The sequence below is a fragment of the Aquarana catesbeiana genome, linkage group LG11, assembly GCF_042186555.1.
Source record: "Aquarana catesbeiana isolate 2022-GZ linkage group LG11, ASM4218655v1, whole genome shotgun sequence".
NCBI lineage: Eukaryota > Metazoa > Chordata > Amphibia > Anura > Ranidae > Aquarana > Aquarana catesbeiana.
The window spans coordinates 30,812,035-30,833,913 of record NC_133334.1 but is presented as its reverse complement, the minus strand read 5'-3'; the positions used below and the strand labels follow the sequence as shown (position 1 = coordinate 30,833,913).

The 21,879-nt window shown below is 44.5% G+C and overlaps 1 protein-coding gene across 4 annotated transcripts in view; it reads right to left on the bottom strand.

Moving 5' to 3' along the window:
* EXT2 (exostosin glycosyltransferase 2) overlaps positions 1–21,583 on the bottom strand; it is a 113,710-nt gene extending 92,127 nt beyond the window's left edge. The window contains exons 1-4 of one of the 4 annotated variants that reach the window (XM_073604160.1): positions 21,505–21,583; positions 16,817–17,381; positions 11,789–11,878; positions 1,591–1,704 (exon numbers count right to left, since the gene is read on the bottom strand). In XM_073604160.1, coding sequence (XP_073460261.1) covers positions 1,591–1,704; positions 11,789–11,878; positions 16,817–17,352 — 740 coding nt within the window. In that variant the 5' untranslated portion in view covers positions 17,353–17,381; positions 21,505–21,583. Of the gene's footprint in view, positions 1–1,590; positions 1,705–11,788; positions 11,879–16,816; positions 17,385–18,761; positions 19,116–21,504 lie in introns of those variants that run through there. The other 3 variants (XM_073604159.1, XM_073604162.1, XM_073604163.1) reach the window with 3 other exon arrangements.
* Positions 21,584–21,879: the final 296 nt, after the last annotated feature.

Here is a 21,879-nt window from a genome sequence, read left to right as displayed (position 1 = left end):
TGGTTATTAGATGGAGCTGATGATTCAAGAATTGATCTATTTGAAAACATACAGTGGCATTTTGCTCAGCTGGCATGAAAGTTCCTGACATTTGTGCAACAAATGTTTAATAAATAAACTCCTAAGTGTTTGTAAAACCCAACAATGAACTCTTACTAATTGATCTTTTTTGGTCTGCTAAAACCACTTCTGGACCGCCCATCGTGGATATTCATCGCTACTTTGATGTTAAATACCGGGGTATATAGCTGCCATAACCTAGCAAAAAATACTTATTTTAACTTGTAAACAAAACGTGTCAGAAATAGGCTTGGTCCTTAAGTGGTAAAAAAAAAATTGGAAGGGTTGATTGTTACCTGTTGATCCTGCAGGAATAGAAAGAAAAAGATAGCCTGGTCGCCGCACACCTCAACCGGGCCAAATAGTTTGCAGGTAAAAGCAGCCTCCGCTCGATTCATCCAGGGCATGATCCCAACATGTTTCGCCCTACCCTGCATGAATAAGTCCCAGCGGTGGGGCGAAACATGTTGGGGACGTGGCCTGGATGAATCGAGCTGAGGCTGCTTTTACCTGCTAACTACTCATTCTGCAGCATGCTGTGGGTCTGGATAGACCTCTCCTCAGCGGCATCCAACTTATTGGACCTTGATAGCCTTAGGTGGGATGCTTAAGCATTTATCCTGGGTTACCTGTTGATCCTGCCGGAAATCCTGTGAGCTAAACTTCCTTAGCTCTCCGCCTGTGCTGTACTGTTATCAGTTACAGTGCTCTCAGCGATCTTTGTGCACCACCAAATACCTATCCGTTATATTATGGGGATGAAGAGGGAGTGTTCTGTAGTCGTAATGTGCATCCTGTCTTAGGGTGACAACGCTGCTCCTCCATACATACCATACAGTGGGTGAGCATTGAAACCGAGGACAGGATGTGTTACTGGCAGAAAAAAAAAAAAGCTTCAACTTTTATCCTTACAAAGCTGTCCTTGAGCACCAATCAGTGATTTTGCCTAGAATGAGATGATGTCATCAGCCTGCTGCAGCATTTCCTCAGTCTCCTCTCTTCCTCACTGATCAGACTGCAATCTTGTAACTTTGTAGCAAGTCACGAGGTGAGAGGCTGCAGCAGGGGCTGATCTGTGTCAGGCATTTGTGAACACTGCTAAGAAATGCCCAGACACCAGGATTTACATGATGGTGTAATCTCTGTGCCCGGGACGTAGGTGGTGACCCTAGATGATGCCTGAACAATAAAGGCACCGTTCTACTGGAGAGAGAAGCAGATGAAGGCATTGTCAGGGGGAGTACTTTGATCTCTGTTGGGAGGTAATACCTGGACACATTACTTGTCATGCATGGACATAAATTGAAATTATATATATATATATATATATATATATATATATATATATATATATATATATATATATATATATATATATATATATATGATGTTCAATCCACTTAAAGCTGGAGTATATTTTGTGAGTTGCAAAGTATCTCCCTTCCCCATAAGCTCATCCCGGCACCATTACCAGATCACCGGAACTCCGCTTCAAACACAACACCAAGCCAGAAACTGAGACACACTGACCCTGGGGAGCGTTCAGGTAGGTTCACTTCAGACAGAGGACTGAAGACGGGAATGCTGACATCATATCCCTGGCGGTAAGTCCACGTTGAGAATCCTCCGCCGGCCAACACCGCTCTGGAAGAGAGATCAATGACAGACGCTATAAAATAATGTGCCGGGAGCTTCATAGTCAATGTGTATATTTCTCTGTAAATAAAATATTATATATATATATATATATATATATATATATATATATATATATATATATATATATATATATATATACATACACACACACACACATATATATATATATATTATATATATATATATATATATATATATATATATATATATATATATACACATACACACACACAGTGCCTTGAAAAAGTATTCATACCCCTTGAAATTTTCCACATTTTGTCATGTTACAACCAAAAACGTGAATGTATTTTATTGGGATTTTATGTGATAGACCAACACAAAGTGGCACATAATTGTGAAGTGGAAGGAAAATGATAAATGTTTTTCACAATCCTTTACAAATAAATATGTGAAAAGTGTGGGGTACATTTGTATAGCGCCCCCCGGAGTCAATACTTTGTAGAACCCCCTTTCTCTGCAATTACAGCTGCAAGTCTTTTTGGGGATGTCTCTACCAGATTTGCACATCTAGAGAGGGACATTTCTGCCCATTCTTCTTTGTAAAATATCTCAAGTTCTGTCAGATTGGATGGAGAGCGTCTGTGAACAGCAATTTTCAAGTCTTGCCACAGATTCTCAATATGATTTAGGTCTGGACTTTGACTGGGCCATTCTAACACATGAATATGCTTTGATCTAAACCATTCCATTGTAGCTCTGGCTGTATGTTTAGGGTCGTTGTCCTGCTGGAAGGTGAACCTCCGCCCCAGTCTCAAGTCTTTTGCAGACTCTAACAGGTTTTCTTCTAAGATTGTCCTGTATTTGGCTCCATCCATCTTCCCATCAACTCTGACCAGCTTCCCTGTCCCTGCTGAAGAAAAGCATCCCCACAACATGATGCTGCCACCACCATGTTTCACGGTGGGGATGGTGTGTTCAGGGTGATGTGCAGTGTTAGTTTTCTGCCACACATATTGTTTTGCTTTTAGGCCAAAAAGTTACATTTTGGTCTCATCTGACCAGAGCACCTTCTTCCACATGTTTGCTGTGTCCCTCACATGGCTTCTCGCAAACTAAAAACAGGACTTCTTATGGCTTTCTTTCAGGATAAATAAAAAAGAGGCGCCTCCAAGTGCAATGTTAAAAAAAACTTTTAATATCTCAAAAGAGATTAAGAACACTTACAGAATGGATGATAAGAAGAATGCATCATATGTATGAATGAGGGTGATCCGGCATCATGTGGTCCCAGTGTATATCAGGAATTCCCAGAGAAGTCACTATGCAGCAAAAGAACGTCCCAGCCGGGCCAGCAGGAAGACGCCACAGCTTTGGAGGCACCAATGGAGCGGCTGTGCTGTCAGAATCAGCGTTGGACGTGAATACCGAAAGTGACGTCAGCAGAAGGGGACCTACAACCAGCATGGACCGCAAACAGGAAATGGGGTCATCAAAGAGGGACGCGTTTCGGAACTTCTGATTGGTTCCTTCTTCAAGCCTAAGATGGCTTTCTTTCAGCGATGTCTTTCTTCTTGCCACTCTTCCATAAAGGTCAAATTTGTGGAGAGCACGACTAATAGTTGTCCTGTGGACAGATTCTCCCACCTGAGCTGTGGATCTCTGCAGCTCCTCCAGAGTTACCATGGGCCTCTTGGCTGCTTCTCTGATGAATGCTCTCCTTGCCCGGCCGGTCAGTTTAGGTGGACGGCCATGTCTTGGTAGGTTTGCAGTTGTACCATACTCTTTCCATTTTCAGATGATGGATTGAACAGAGCTCCGTGAGATGTTCAAAGCTTGGAATATTTTTTTAGAACCTAACCCTGCTTTATACTTCTCCACAACTTTATCCCTGACCTGTCTGGTGTGTTCCTTGGTCTTCATGATGCGGTTTGTTCACTAAGGTTCTCTAACAAACCTCTGAGGGATTCACAGAACAGCTGTATTTATACTGAGATTAAATTACACACACGTGGACTCTATTTACTAATTAGGTGACTTCTGAAGGCAATAGCTAGGGGGCTGAATACAAATGCACGCCACACTTTTCAGATATTTATTTATAAAAAATTTGGAAAACCATTTATCATTTTCCTTCCACTTCACAATTATGTGCCACTTTGTGTTGGTCTATCACATAAAATCCTATCAAATACCATATGAATACTTTTTCAAGGCACTGTAAAATATAAATAATAATATAGATGGCAGAGATCTAATATACATTTAATATTACTAGTCTAATAACTAAAGCTAAAGTTTAATCTGCTTATATTTCCCCCCTCATCAACATGCTAATTACATTTTTAAACAACACCTTTGTATTTTTATTACATGTCTTATCATAGACCCAGTAAAGTCATCACCGAGTCTCTGTGCTTCTCTATACGATACAGGTAGATCATGGCTGGTAGGAGTGGCTGAGAGGGTGCTGTACATAGGTTCCTGAAAACATCACAGCAGTCCAGTGGGCCGGAAGCAAATATTATAAATGCAAGCAGTGGGCTGGCTCTTGGGAGGAGTTATGCAAATATTAAAAATGCAAGCAGTGGGCCGGCTCTTGGGAGGAGTTCTGCAAATTTTAAAATGAAAGCAGTGGGCTGGCTCTTGGGAGGAGTTATGCAAATATTAAAATGAAAGCAGTGGGTTGGCTCTTGGGAGGAGTTCTGCAAATTTTAAAATGCAAGCGGTGGGCTGGTCATTGGGAGGAGTTATGCAAATATTAGAATGAAAGCAGTGGGTTGCCTCTTGGGAGGAGTTATACAAATATTAAAATGAAAGCAGTGGGCTAGCTCTTGGGAGGAGTTCTGCAAAAAATAAAATGCAACCAATGGGCTGTCTCTTGGGAGGATTTATGCAAATATGAAAGCAGTGGGTTGGCTCTTAGGAGTTATGCAAATATTAAAATGCAAGCAGTGGGCTGGCTCTTGGGAGGAGTTATGCAAATATCAAAACGCTCTGATGGTTGGTTTTCAGTCTGGAGGAATGGGTTTTCCAAGACAAGCTGCATTTGCATAGGTGATGCTGAGCCTCCACCATTGAAAGAACTGAATGTTGGGCGGGCCAGGGACAGGCAGTCTGGGTTGGAAAGAGCTAGATGATGCTGGATGTTCTCCAGTCTGACTTGCTGCAGCTTCTTATGCACATTGTGACGAGCTCACAGTGTGCAGTGAAATCAGAGTAAGACATTTCAGTCCAGGAGAGGAGTCCGTACAACTGAGCAAGACTGAAGGGAAGGCCGGAGTCAGATTTAATGGTGAGCTCCGCAGAGCTCTAACAATAGCGCCCCCTAGTGCAGAATGACACAATGTACGGGTGATGTGAATACACAATATAGAAGATTTTGGCACATTACACAGATAAGATCCACACGGGTTATTCATGGGACAAGCAATATTGGCGTGTGCTGTGATCTCTATACAGACTGACATATAGTACTGATGACCCCTATAGACGGTGATAACATCTGATGATCAGAGTCAGTGTGAGGAGCTGTCAGCGCAGAGACACCAGCCGCCCCATCAACTATAATTACAGAGCAAAAACAATGGACAGAAGAGGTCCTGGGGGGGCGGGGGGGGGGGCGTACACCCCACAGACATCAATGTCACTATCAGGTCAGGCTGGAGACGTCCTCTGCTATGATGAGGCTCTTCTCTGTAATATTCAAGGAATATTGCCCATACTTATAAAATATAAAACCTGTACCTGGAGGGGAAAAAGCTCTTAAGAAACTTGAAATAAGTAATAGAGATGTAAACCCAATCACTAAGGCTGGCCACACATTATACAACTTCCTTGTACAATTTTCCTTTAGATTTACCAAAAACCCTATAATATGAGGTCAGATCTAAACACTTTTAATTTGTATGCGATCAGACAGGCCCTTATACTACGTATTTGAAGGTAGTTATAAGCGGGACCGCTGTATGGCCTGCCTTAGTATCCGATTTCTCCGCCGCAATATCGCAGTCCCGCTATAAGTCGCTGATCGCCGCCATTACTAGTAAAAATAAAGTAAAATTAAAAAAAAATTCCCAAAGTTTGTAGACGCAATAACTTTTGTGCAGCCAATAAATATACGCTTATTGGGATTTTTTTTTACCAAAAATATGTAACAGAATACATATATTGGCCTAAAGTGATGAAGAAATTTGATTTTGTTCACATTGTTTTATTGCTCCAGGACCATCAAGGATGGCAGTGCCAGTAAGGAGGGGGAGGGGAGGGGGGATGGGACCAGCATGAAGGGAAATCAAGTTCCTCTTTTAACTAATAACATTCGAACAGCACTGGAAATAGCCCAATAACATTCATTTTGTCCCCCACAGATCACATGCACTTTTTTTGTTTTTTTTTTTTTGTTTAATAAATATACCCCTTAAATTTCATATAAAGTTTTAACATAGTTAATGTTGTTTCAAAAGTAACTTTCAATCCTATTTAATCAGCAGCTTTTTTTTAACCCCTTGCAGCCCACGTAACACACAGGTCCAGCAGCAAATAGGGCGGGCTTTAACACTCACATACCACTTACCGTATATACTCGAGTATAAGCCGAGTTTTTCAGCACATTTTTTTGTGCTGAAAGTGCCCCCCTCGGCTTATACTCGAGTCAAGCACTTTTCTGCAGCAAAAAATGTCATTTTCCGAACCGATTTTGGGGCCCCTTGGTGCTAGGAACCCCAAATTTGGTGTGCAAACCCAGTGGAACCAGTACCACAACATAATTAAAGCTGGAGTTCCTAGCACCAAGTGGCCCCGAGATATGGGGCCCCAAATTCGGTTCAGAAAATGTCATTCTCTGCTGCAGAAAAGTCCTTGACATTTTCTGAACCGACTTTGGGGCCCCCGTATCTCAGGGCCACTTGGTGCTAGGAACCCCAGCTTTGGGTATATTGTGGTGCTAGTTCCACTGGGTCTGCACACCAAATGTGGGGTTCCTAGTACCAAGTGGCCCGAGATACGGGGCCCCAAAGTCAGTTCGGAAAATGTCATTCTCTGCTGCAGAAAAGTGCTTGACATTTTCTGAACCAGATTTGCGGCCCCGTATCTCAGGGCCACTTGATGCTAGGAACCCCAGCTTTGAGTATATTGTGGTGCTAGTTCCACTGGGTTTGCACAGCAAATTTGGGGTTACTAGCACTAAGTGGCCCCGAGATACAGGGCCCCAATATCGGCCAACTGTGTCCATCTGCAGCAATGTCATTTCGGGACCCTTTGGGTTCAGAGACCCCAAATTTTGGCTGCAGCTAGGGGGCATCTAGGAACCCTTAACTACCGAGTTTGAAGTTCGGGGGACCTATGACTGCAAATGGGCATTGCTGACCCTCTTTTCCACTTACAGTAGCTGCGCATTTCTCACCCTCGTCTTATACTCGAGTCAATACGTTTTCCCAGTTTTTTGTGGTAAAATTAGGTGCCTCGGCTTATTATCGGGTCGGCTTATACTCGAGTATATACGGTATATGCCCCCCCTGCACAGTGACCGAGCGGTCATAGATTGTTTCTGATCTCTAGTAATGATCGTTGACCAGTTCCTGATAAGGCGATCGCTCTCACAGTCAATCATAGTGGTCACATGATTGGGTGGTCCTTCCAACCCCCTTGGACGTCAAGACCCAGTTAAAAAGGGAAGGAATTCATATACCATCTGGTAATCCTGCCATGAAGGTCCTTGCTGGGGCACTTCCTGTCACAGGGTGACAACGCTCGAGGTTTATCTCACAAACTGTCCTCCTGTGTTGTCACCCTGCTCCTGGGAGTTCGCCCCTTCCCGTCTAGGAGGGGGATCTGCTGCGCCTGCTGGACTGTAGGATCAGCCTCCATCTCCCTCCACCTGCTGAATTATACCAGATAAAGTGATTGGAGATTTTTATACTTATTTTGTGAGGCTACAATTTATCAATTACATACATGGATATTCAACTAAACCGGACATTCTATTGTGGACCGACCCTTGGGAGGAAAGTGCTAAATGATGCTGAGTGCCCCTTCAGCCAGGAAATGCAGCAGGTTCTAATGCACATTGTGAGAAGCTCACAGTGTGCAGTGAAGTCAGAGTAAGTCATTCCAGTCCAGGAGAGGAGCCGGTATAACTATGCAAGACTGGAGAGAAGGTCGGGGGTCAGATTTAAAGCGGGGTTCCACCCAAATTTTGAACAATATCTGTATGTATTCTCTTCCTTGCCTAGATGTTGACATGCCGTTTAAAAAAATTTAAATCGCCGTAATTACCTTTTATTTTTCCATTCTTCTTTGCACTTCCTGGTTCTCCTCCCGTGGGAGTAGGCGTGTTTCTAGCCTCTCCCAGACTCCTGGGAGCTAGTCTCAGGCTTCCCAGGATGCCACTGAGCATGTGCGGGAATGAGCGGTGAATGCTGGGAGCACAGCATTCACCGCATCCAGGAAATAAATGCTTGTGGGCTTCAAATGCCCACAATGAAGATGGAAACCGCCTGCAGTGAATAATAAAAGTTATTCTTTCCGACGAAATCTGACACAGGCGGACATATTACACACAATATGTGACTATGTAATGCTGAGAAGAAAAGTTTGTGAATGAACTCAAAAAAAAAAAAAAAAAAAACGATTGATGGGTGGACCCCCGCTTTAACCACTTACGGATCGCCCGCCGTTGTTATATGTCGGTACTTTGACGTTGAATACCGTTGTTATGGCAGCAGATCGCTGCAGTAACCCCGGTATATTCTGAACCACTTCAGCCCCGGAAGGATTTACCCCCTTCCTGACCAGAGCACTTTTTGCGATTCGGCACTGCGCCGCTTTAACTGACAATTGCGCGGTCGTGCGACGTGGCTCCCAAACAAGATTGACGTCCTTTTTTCCCCACAAATAGAGCTTTCTTTTGGTGGTATTTGATCACCTCTGCGGTTTTTATTTTTTGCGCTATAAACAAAAAAAAAAAGAGCGACAATTTTGAAAAAAAAAAACACAATATTTTTTACTTTTTGCTATAATAAATATCCCCAAAAATTATATATAAAAAAACAATTTTTTTCCTCAGTTTAGGCCGATACGTATTCTTCTACATATTTTTGCTAAAAAAAAAAAAAAAAAAAAAAATCGCAATCAGTGTTAATTGATTGGTTTGCGCAAAAGTTACAGTGTCTACAAAATAGGGGATAGATTTATGGCATTTTTAGTAATTTTTTTTTTTTTTTTTTTTTTTACTAGTAATGGCGGCGATCATCGATTTTTATCGTAACTGCGACATTATGGCGGACAGATTGGACAATTTTGACACATTTTTGGGACCATTGGCATTAATACAGCGATCAATGCTAAACAATTGCATTGATTACTGTAAAAATGTGACTGGCAGTGAAGGGGTTAACCACTAGGTGGCGCTGTAGGGGTTAAGTGTGTCCTAGGGAGTGTTTCTAACTATGGGGGGGAGGTGCTACGTGTGACACGACACTGATCACCGCTCCAGATTACAGGGAGCAGAGATCAGTGACAGTGTCACTAGGCAAAACGGGGAGATGCTTGTTTATATTAGCATCTCCCCGTTCTTCCTCACTGTGAGACAATCGTAGGTATCCCCGCGGACATTGGGTCCGCGGGACCCGCGATCACGGAGCTCCCACCTCTTAAAGGGCAATGTACAGGTACGTTAATCTGCCTGTACGAGCCCTTCTGCCGCAGTATATCTGCGTGAGGTGGTCGGGAAGCGGTTAAATGGCGGGCGGTCCTCTTTCAGATAAAAGTGGTCTCTGCGGCGGATTCACTGCGGGATCACTTTTATCGGCGGTGGGAGAGGTGCCCCTCCCACCGCACTACCATCATCTCCACCACTTACCGGAGCTGCCGGTAGCGGCGGAGATGATCCGATCCTCTCCCCTCAGTATCATGGAACCGAGTGAGGGAAAGATGGCCCCCGCTCGGCTCCATAACATTGGATGACGGGAGCGACGTCAAATGTCACTTCCACCCAATGGTCTTAAAGGGGAAATTTTTTATTTTTGGAAAAAAAAAAAAAAAAAAAAAAAGACATTTATTTATTTTTTTATTGCATTTTAGTGTAAATATGAGATCTGAGGTCTTTTTGACCCCGGATCTCATATTTAGGAGGTCCTGTCATGCTTTTTTTCTATTACAAGGGAAGTTTACATTCCTTGTAATAGGAGGGAAAGTGACCCAAATTTTTTTTCAAAAGGACAGTGTTAAAAAAAAAAAAATGAAAAGTAAAATAAAGAAGAAAAAATTAAAAAATAAAATTTAATGTGCCCCGTTTCGCCGTCTTTGCTTGCAGAAGCGAACACATACATAAATCGCTCCCGCATATGAAAATGGTGTTTAAACCTCACATGTGAGGTATCGCCACGATCGTTAGAGCGAGAGCAATAATTCTAGCACCAGACCTCCTCTGTAACTTAAAATTAAACCTTTAGAAATTTTTAAACATCGCCTATGGAGATTTTTAAGGGTCAAAGTTTGTTGCCATTCCACGAGCGGGCGCAATTTTGAAGCGTGACATGTTGAGTATCAATTTACTCGGCGTAACATTATCCTTCACAATATAAAAAGATTGGGCTAACTTTTCTGTTTTTTTTTTTTTTATTCAAAAAAGTGTATTTTTTCCCCCCAAAAAATTGCGTTTGTAAGACCGCTGCACAAATACGGTGTGACATAAAGTAATGCAACAACCGCTATTTTATTCTCTAGGGTGTCTGAAAAAATACATTTCTATGTATATATATATATATATATATATATATATATATATATATATATATATATATATATATATATATATATACACACACACACATACATAGAGAGAGAGAGAGGGAGAGAGAGGATAGATCGATAGATGATTTTAACTTGTAAACAACAAGTTTGAAAAATAGGCCCGGTCCTTAAGTGGTTTAGTGATTTCTGTGATGTGCTCTGCAAATAAAGAATGAAGGAGTAGAAGGGTCACCTAAACAGGTTGGATGTGCATTTATAGAACAGAACTGATCCATTTCTTTGGAACATGACTGCCACCTTGTGGACGTCGGAGAGAATACCAAGGCCTTTTTTTAAACGACAAATATATCATTAAGATCCTAAAGTGATTGTAAGGGTAATTTTTTTTTTTTTTTTAAATAACAAACATATCATACTTACCTCCACTGTGCAGCTCGTTTTGCACAGAGTGGCCCCGAACCTGCTCTTCTGGGGTCCTTCGTCGACTCTCCCACCTCCTCCCCACATCTGATAACCCCCTAGGAGAAGCGCTTCCCCGAGGGGGTTACCTTTGCAGGCACGCTCCCGAGTCCAGCATTTGTGTCTATAGACACAGAATGCAGGACTTGGCCCCGCCCCCATTCATTGGATTTGATTGACAGCAGTGGGAGCCAATGGCTGCGCTGCTAACAATCTATCCAATCAAGAGATGGGAGCCCGTGGAGAGAGAGACAGCGCATCCCTGCCGACTGAATGAAGGGGTTCAGGTAAGTAAAACAGGAGAGGGGGGGGGGGGGGCGGTGACTGCCAGGTGCTTTTTCATCCTTAATGCATAGGATGCATTAAGGTGAAAAAACATGAACCTTTACAAACCCTTTAAAAAAGAACGGAAAAATGAAGGATCAGAATAAACAAACTGCAAACAATATTATTTTCTGTCTCTTTTTATTCCTTCCAAAACTTTCCATCCACACTGGAAAAATCCTCTTTATAATAATGAGTTAGTGATCAATAATTGGGCAGCACGGTGGCTAAGTGGTTAGCACTTCCGCCTGGCAGATCCCAACCATTACAACACCTGGGGTTTGCACATTCTCCCTGTGCAGGTTTCCTCCGGATACTCCGGTTTCCTCCCACATTCCAAAGACATGCTTAATTGGCTCCTATCTAAATTGTCCCTAGTATGTGTATGTATGAATGTGAGTTAGGGACCTTAGAGTGTAAGCTCCTTGAGGTCAGGGGCTGATGTGAATGTATAATATGTGTAAAGTGCTGCGTACATTGATGGCACCATATATAGATATATATATACATACACATATACACACACACACACACACACATATATATATATAAATAATAAATATTACACCTTTACCTGTCTCTAGGTACGTCCAGGGCGGTGTTATAATCAGGGGGTCCTCCGGGTAACATGTTAAACAGTAAGTGATTGGTCCCTCGATCCCACCTAAAAGAGAAAAGACAATTCAGAGGTTCTAGAACTGACAAGTGACCTTTACAGAGAAATACAAACAAGATAATAGAATCAATTATTTAAAAATTATGACAATATTAATAATCAACTACAAATCAGTAATCAAATACAGCATTTAACCACTCGCCCACAGTACTTTTACTGACAGCGGGCTGCAGAGCCAGGCATGCCAACGTACTGGCACGCCGCTGCGTACTTCCTGGTTTTCAGGTGCGCAAGCGCGCACCGCCCCTGCTGCTCTGTGCTGTAATTGGACACAGCATGAGTTTGATCAGCAGGTTACAGCCAATGATTATGGCTGCACACCTGCTGATCAGCTGAGGCCAATCACAGGACAAACACACAGAACTCGGTGCACAGACAGCGATCTGGCTGCTTCTTCTCCCTGAAATCAACATGGAGTTCATGGAGAAAAATCAGCCAGATTCTGTGAATCACAGCAGCACACATTACACTTGTTCGGCACCCAGTTAACCCCTTCCCAGCCAGTGACATTAGCAGAGTGTACAGTATTATTAACCACTTAGTTACCGGGCACTTAAACCCCCCTCCTGCCCAGACCAATTTTCAGCTTTCAGCGCTGTCACTCTTTGAATGACAATTGCGCGGTCATGTAACACTGTACCCAAATGACATTTTTATCTTTTTTTCCCACAAATAGAGCTTTCTTTTGGTGGTATTTAATCACTACTGGGGGTTTTATTTTTTGCTAAACAAACAAAAAAAGACAGAAATTTTTGAAAAAAAAAACAAAAATACATGTTTCATAGTTTGTTATAAAATTTTGCAAACGGGTAATTTTTCTCCTTCATTGATATTCGCTGATGAGGGTGCACTGATAAGGCAACACTGATGGGCACTGATAGATGTCACTGATGGGCAGCACTGGTGACGAGACACTGTGGGCACTGGTAGGTGGCACAGAAGCCTCTGCAGAGGCTCTCCACGATCGGGACCAATGTCCCTCTCGCAGCCGCCGGTGAATACCGACTCTGTTTACATCACATGATCAGCTCATAGACTCGCTGATCACAGAGGGCGCCGCGCACGCCCTGCAGCAGACGCCCAGGCCACTCAAGCACGGGAGGACATCTATGGACCCCCTTCCAGCAAAGTAGGTCCGCGCTGCAGCCGTCTTTCGGCTATAGCGAGGACAGGAAGAAGTTAATGATGGGATTTGAGCGTGTCCGGATCGGACCCGGCCAGGAAGCGAGCACTGCACACCGCCAATCAGAGGCAGCGTGTGTATGTGCAACTGCGGGACAGGAAATGCCTCCCTGCCTCTGATTGGCTGTGTGCAGTGACGGCTTCCTGGCGGGTTCAATCCCATCATTAAGTATTACCACTGATCACTGTATTAGTGTCATCAGTGATGTCAGTCAGCTAGTGACCCTCCCAGTCAGTGTCTGTTAGCACCATATTGCCCACCACACTATCACAGTAACACTATAAGTCACTGATCCCCACCATCACTGGTATAGCTGTGTAAATAAATTCCCATATATATCCCATAGTTTGTAGACGCTATATACTTTCACACAAACCACTTAATATACACGTATTGGGATTTTTATTTTTTTTTTACCAGAGACATGTAGCAAAACCTATTTTGTCCCAAATTTATGACGAAATTTGATTTTATCGGATATTTTTTATAACAGAAAGTAGAAAATATAGTGGGGGGGGGGTTTCAAAATCTTTGGTGAATTTTTCATTTATATAATTAGAAAAAAAAAAAAACACAACAGCAGTGATCAAACTACCAAAAGGAAAAATGTGTGTGAAAAAAAAAAATGATATAAATTTAATCTAGGTACAATGTTGCATGACCACGCAATTACCCCATTAAAGTAGCGCAGTGCTGAATAGCAAAACATGCCCTGGTCATGAAGGGGTAAAATCTTCCGGAGGTCAAGTGGTTAATAATATTAATATTTATTATTATTATTATTATTATTATTATTATTATTAATAATAATAATAATAATAATAATAATACTAATAGCAGTAGTAGTAATATAAAATATATAAAATTACTGTTATAGTTTTTATTATTATTATTAGTGAGTTGTAACCCTATTCAGATAATAATAATAAAAACAACAATCAGTAATTATATACTTTATGCTAAGAGTATTATTATTATACATTTTATACTATTGATATCATTATTATTATTACTATTATTATCTTAGCAGGGTTCCAACCCTTCCACACGCTATCCCAAACAAACAAATACAAGTTTTGGTTTGAGCAGGGTGGATATAAATCAATGATTTTTATTTATTTTTTAAAATAAAAATAAAAATAAAAATAAAAAACAAATCTGATTTTTTTTTTTTAATTTAAAATCGATTTTTTGATTTTGATCAAATTTATTTGAATAAAATGCATTTGGAGTAAAAAAATCTATCCAAAGATAGTTTTCTATTTAATATGCATTAATAATTTAGTTTATTCGGCATGAAATGGAGCTTAGTTATGTAGCATGAGGCTGTATATTCTGCAAGATTTCCATTTTTGGTAAACTCATGCAATGAATCCAAGCTCTGCAAGCTGAGATAACATGCACTGCATTGATGCATTCACACAATGTCACAGTAACCATGAGATAAAACAAAGTTCAGGAATATTCCTTTATCCCATTGTTTTGCAAATCTATGTACACTACAAACTGTATGATTGAATCAGTTCTGATGTTGCTGTTTTACTAACCTGACAGCTTATTATTCTAAATAAAAAAACCTTCATTTTGTTTGCAAATGTTAAAGATTCTAACTCCCAGCAAGAATAAGTCCTTACATTTAAAGAGCACCTGTCATTTCAGATCCATCATGGCAGCGCCTGTTAACGGCGTCCACTCACCTGCTGCCACCACGTCCCTCCCCTTGTTGTGTCCCTGCCACATCACCAGCCGTCCCATTAAAATGAATGAGACTGTCGGGGAGTCAACAGCGGGTCAGAGGAGGAGCCTCTGCGGGACAGAGATGACAGTTGCTCTTTAAAAGTTATGATTTAAGTCGAGTTGATTTTAATCCAGCCTTTTTACTAGAGATTTAAATCAAATCCACCCCGAGTTTGAGTTCCACTTAAATGCTTTGCTGACCAAGGATGTGTCCTGCACTTCATGGCAACCAAAGCATTGAAAAAAAAAAAGATTCCAGCCATCACCTTGTATTGAAATGTAAAGCAGAACTAAAGCAGCTTCAATACTCACCTCCAGATCCAGCGCTATGACGTCTGCAGGCTCCCTCACCGCCCTCACCAACTTCTTCATGGCTTCTTCCAGGTTAGGAGACTTTATCCACCGTGATTGGCCATGCTGGGATAACGAAACTCTAGCGCATGTGAGATAATTCCTCCCGGCACCTAAGCATGCCATGCATTCTGCGAGGAGGAAGGTAAGAAACCATAATAGGTTTCTTCTGCAATAAAGAATCCTCGCCGCTTATAAGACTTCCAGTTCAGGGCAAAGTTCCAGTTAAACAGCCGGCTGTGCTGTATCACGTAGAAATGGTTTTGGTGGCTGGAAGAGCTTGTGTTGATGGGATTTGGTTGATGGTGGCATCAGTGCGAGACGCTTCTGGGAACATTCAGAATGACAGGCGCATCTGACCTGCAGTTAACCTCCCTCAGACCTGCAGTTGACCTTATTCAAGTGGGTTTTACATTCCCATAAACTTGTAGGAGAATGCAAAACAGCTTGAAGTCAACAATAATCCATCAATAGAGGAAATAACGTCTAAGCCTTACCAGAGGAGGGAATCCCCAAAACCGTCACCACAAGGTTAGAAGAGCACAATTGTCTAAAATGTCTTTGTGTGCAGAAAGTATTAACAGGATCCTTCCCTGGAAACACCCGAACTCAATCAGGTCCATATAGTGGGTGTGATGGTCAGGTGACCACATAATGTTGGCCATATAAGTGTGATGGTCAGGTGTTCACATACTGTTGGCCTGACCACATGTTGGTTACATAGTATGTGTGATGGTCAGGCGTTCATATTATTGGTCACATAGTAGGTGTGATGGTCAGGTGTTCACATACTGTTGGGTATATGGTAGGTGTGATGATGGCCAGGCGTCCATATTGTTGGTAGGTGTGATGGTCAGGTGTTCACATGCTGGTCACATAGTAGGTGTGATGATGGTCAGGTGTTCACATTGTTGTATATATAGTAGGTGTGATGGTCAGGTGTCCACACTGTTGGTCATATAGTAGGTGTGATGTTCACATACTGTTGGGTGTGTGGTAGGTGTCTGTTGGTCACATAGTACGTGTGATGGTCAGGTGTACATATTGTTGGTCATATGTAGGTGTGAAGGTCAAGGGGTTTACATACTGTTGGGTATATGGTAGGTGTGATGGTCAGGTGTTCACATACTGTTGGGTATATGGTAGGTGTGATGATGGTCAGGTGTCCACACTGTTGGTCATATAGTAGGTGTGATGTTCAGGTGTACATATAGTAGGTGTGATGGTCAGATGTTCCCATTGTTGGTCATATTGTAGGTATGATGGTCATGTGTTCACATACTGTTGGGTATATGGTAGGTATAATGATCAGGTGTCCATATTGTTGGTCACATAGTAGGTGTGATGGTCAGGTGTTCATATTGTTGGTCACATAGTAGGTGTGATGGTCAGGTGTTCATATTGTTGGTCACATAGTAGGTGTGATGGTCAGGTGTTCATATTGTTGGTCACATAGTAGGTGTGATGGTCAGGTGTTCATATTGTTGGTCACATAGTAGGTGTGATGGTCAGGTGTTCATATTGTTGGTCACATAGTACGTATGATGATGGTCAGGTGTCCACGCGGTTGGGTATATGGTATGTGTGATGATGATCAGGTGTCAAACCTTTCTTCAGAGAACATTCACAGAATTGACCCCCCCCCACCCTTTTACCTTAGGAGTTGCGCCAAGGCCTGTGCCGTCTCCTTAATCCGCAGATTATTCTGATTGAGAACGTCAATGGAAGGGAGGTAGAGGCAGGCTCTGCTCACATCCTCCGTGTAGAATTCACTCTGCGATACGGCAGTGAGCAGCTGATTGTACTCCCGGGACATCGTACTGCCCACCGACCCCCCATACTCATCCGTGTACTTCTTCAGGGGGTAGATGTAAACTTTCACCTTGTTCTTCGGGTTGTACCCGCAGCGGTAGACGTCGAAGCAGGTGTGCATCCGACAGCTCAGGTCCCCGCGCTCCGGCAGTGGGCTGTCCTCGGGAATCCTCACGGCGGGGACGTCCTGGACGCTCTGCTTCTCGGGGCTCCAGTCGCTGGACGGTTCGATGGTGTGAGGCCAAAACTGGAACATGCCGGTGGCGATGAGCCCCAGGAGCACCACCGAGAAGAGGGCGATGTAGTACACTCTGTGCTTGGACTTCATTCTGGGGATCAGGACGGGACCCCGGCTGTTGTACTTAACCGAGGCGCACATACTGGACCCTCCTTCCCCGATCTCCTGCACTACTGAGGAAGAGAGAGATGACGTTAGAAGATAGCAAACCACCACATCGCTACTTAGTGTAACACTACAGAGAACCGATAAGAAGTCAGAGGAAACTGCAAAAAGAGAAAGAAAAAAGATAAAAAGAGAGCCGTTTACAAATAAGGATCCCTCTTAGTTCTACATTGTATCCACATTATTATCAACATTACAGCTGAAGTGTATTGTACACATATAATACCTTCCCTAAACCCCCCCCCCCCCAAATATCAATATACAATTAAAATTATTCAATCAAATCTTGGTGGGGGGTTCCTGTAAAAGTGACAGATGAAAGAACAAGTCCCAAGCATCCCTTTAGATGTGCATGTTTCTGAGGTGGCTGCACCAGGAGTTATGTAAATCACTGACATGAGCACTGTATGCATGTGGGTGACTTACACACCCCTCCCCCCCCCCCCCATAGCTACCCTCTTCTAATGCATCTCATCAGCTGTACTTGGCGGCAGCAGGTCCTGCAAATGTCAGCACACAGGCTCCACATGCCAGACCATGTGCATGAGGCCATAGAGCATAATCAAGCAAATGACCAGCAGCTTGCACAGCTAAAGTCTGCAAAATCCAATGGTCAGCAGGCAGGAGTATGCATATCTAAAGGAATGGTGGGGATCTGTTCTTTCACACATTTGAGGACAACAGTACAGTAAACTGATACCAGTCCTGGAGACCACGCCCACACATGATGAAAAGCACATATGACTGGTGGGAGAGGAGGGATCATGTCCCTCAAATGCAGCAGATCTTCCACCCCAGGACAGATGTTTCCCTCCAACACTGATCTTCCATCCCAGGACAGATCTTCTACACCAACCCTGATCTTCCACCCCAGGGCAGCTCTTCTACACCAACCCTGATCTTCAACCCCAGGGCAGCTCTTCTACACCAACCCTGATCTTCAACCCCAGGGCAGATCTTCTACACCAACCCTGATCTTCCACCCCAGGGCAGATCTTCCACCCCAGGACAGATCTTCTACACCAACCCTGATCTTCCATCCCAGGACAGATCTTCTACACCAACCCTGATCTTCCATCCCAGGACAGATCTTCTACACCAGGAATCTTCAAACTACGGCCCTCCAGCTGTTGCGGAACTACACGTCCCATGAGGCATTGTAAAACTCTGACATTCACAGACATGACTAGGCATGATGGGAATTGTAGTTCCTGAACAACTGGAGGGCCGTACTTTGAAGACCCCTGTTCTACACCAACCCTGATCTTCCACCCAAGGACTGATGTTTCGCTCCAACACTGTTTTTCCACCCCAGATCAGATCTTCCACCCTGACACTGATTTTCCACCCCAGGACAGATCTTCCCTGCATCAGATCTTACACACCAGGACAGATGTTTCACTCCAACAATGATCTTCCACACCCAGGAACAGATCTTCCACTCTGAATCAGATCTTCCACCGCAGGACAGATCTTCTACACCAACCCCGATCTCCCATCCCAGGACAGATCTACACCAACCCCGATCTCCCATCTCAGGGCAGATCTACACCAACCCCGATCTCCCATCCCAGGACAGATCTTCTACACCAACCCCAATCTCCCATCCCAGGACAGATCTACACCAACCCCGATCTTCCACCTCAGGACAGATCTTCTACACCAACCCCAATCTCCCATCCCAGGACAGATCTACACCAACCCCGATCTTCCACCTCAAGACAGATCTTCTACACCAACCCCGATCTCCCATCCCAGGACAGATCTTCTACACCAACCCCGATCTCCCATCCCAGGACAGATCTTCTACACCAACCCCGATCTCCCATCCCAGGACAGATCTTCTACACCAACCCCGATCTCCCATCCCAGGACAGATCTTCTACACCAACCCCGATCTCCCATCCCAGGACAGATCTTCTACACCAACCCCGATCTCCCATCCCAGGACAGATCTTCTACACCAACCCCGATCTCCCATCCCAGGACAGATCTTCTACACCAACCCCGATCTCCCATCCCAGGACAGATCTTCTACACCAACCTCGATCTCCCATCCCAGGACAGATCTTCTACACCAACCTCGATCTCCCATCCCAGGACAGATCTACACCAACTCCGATCTCCCACCTCAGGACAGATCTTCTACACCAACCCCGATCTCCCATCCCAGGACAGATCTTCTACACCAACCCCGATCTCCCATCCCAGGTCAGATCTTCTACACCAACCCCGATCTCCTATCCCAGGACAGATCTTCTACACCAACCCCGATCTCCCATCCCAGGGAAGATCTTCTACACCAATCCCGATCTCCCATCCCAGGACAGATCTACACCAACCCCGATCTCCCACCTCAGGACAGATCTTCTACACCAACCCCGATCTCCCATCCCAGGACAGATCTTCTACACCAACCCCGATCTCCCATCCCAGGACAGATCTTCTACACACCAACCCCGATCTCCCATCCCAGGACAGATCTTCTACACCAACCCCGATCTCCTATCCCAGGACAGATCTTCTACACCAACCCCGATCTCCCATCCCAGGGCAGATCTTCTACACCAACCCCGATCTCCCATCCCAGGACAGATCTTCTACACACCAACCCCGATCTCCCATCCCAGGACAGATCTTCTACACCAACCCAGACCTTCCACCCCAGGACAGATCTTCTACACACCAACCCCGATCTCCCATCCCAGGACAGATCTTCTACACCAACCCCGATCTCCCATCCCAGGACAGATCTTCTACACCAACCCCGATCTCCCATCCCAGGACAGATCTTCTACACCAACCCCGATCTCCCATCCCAGGACAGATCTTCTACACCAACCCCGATCTCCCATCCCAGGACAGATCTACACCAACCCCGATCTCCCACCTCAGGACAGATCTTCTACACCAACCCCGATCTCCCATCCCAGGACAGATCTTCTACACCAACCCCGATCTCCCATCCCAGGACAGATCTTCTACACACCAACCCCGATCTCCCATCCCAGGACAGATCTTCTACACCAACCCCGATCTCCTATCCCAGGACAGATCTTCTACACCAACCCCGATCTCCCATCCCAGGGCAGATCTTCTACACCAACCCCGATCTCCCATCCCAGGACAGATCTTCTACACACCAACCCCGATCTCCCATCCCAGGACAGATCTTCTACACCAACCCAGACCTTCCACCCCAGGACAGATCTTCTACACACCAACCCCGATCTCCCATCCCAGGACAGATCTTCTACACCAACCCCGATCTCCCATCCCAGGACAGATCTTCTACACCAACCCCGATCTCCCATCCCAGGACAGATCTTCTACACACCAACCCCGATCTCCCATCCCAGGACAGATCTTCTACACACCAACCCCGATCTCTCATCCCAGGACAGATCTTCTACACCAACCCCGATCTCCCATCCCAGGGCAGATCTTCTACACCAACCCCGATCTCCCATCCCAGGACAGATCTTCTACACACCAACCCCGATCTCCCATCCCAGGACAGATCTTCTACACCAACCCAGACCTTCCACCCCAGGACAGATCTTCTACACACCAACCCCGATCTCCCATCCCAGGACAGATCTTCTACACCAACCCCGATCTCCCATCCCAGGACAGATCTTCTACACCAACCCCGATCTCCCATCCCAGGACAGATCTTCTACACCAACCCCGATCTCCCATCCCAGGACAGATCTTCTACACACCAACCCCGATCTCTCATCCCAGGACAGATCTTCTACACCAACCCAGACCTTCCACCCCAGGACAGATCTACACCAACCCCGATCTCCCATCCCAGGACAGATCTTCTACACCAACCCCGATCTCCCATCCCAGGACAGATCTTCTACACCAACCCCGATCTCTCATCCCAGCACAGATCTTCTACACACCAACCCCCGATCTTCCACCCCTGAACAGATATTTCGCTCCAAATCTGATCTTCCACTTCTACCACTGATATTCCACCCCCGGGGCAAATCTTCCACCCCCAGACACAGATTTCTCTCACACCCTAGCACTGATTTTCCACCCCTAGAACGTCTCTCACCCCTCCCCCTCCTCTAATATGCCCGGTCTGGGAGAGGGCGGAGAGGGGGGTCTTACCTCCGGCCCCGGGCCGCCCCGCTCAGCTCACATCTCCCCCCAGACACACTCAGCAGATGCGGAAACAACGTCACTGTCAGCTGATCACCTCCAACACCCCGGAACATGTCCGCAACACAGGGGGGGCGCCGCCATCTTCCCGGAGACCAGACCGGCCTGGGCAAGTCTATGGAATGTCATGAGAATGTCATAGAATGACAGACAATACAGCACTGATATATAGTCCATTCCATACATTCTGTGCTACATTCCTCCCTGAACCCCGCTGTTCTATTGAAGAGGACCTGTCATCACAGAGCTTTACAGGGGGGACGTTTTATATTCTGTTATTTACTCATATTATATATTTTATTTTATTTATTTATTTATTTCATT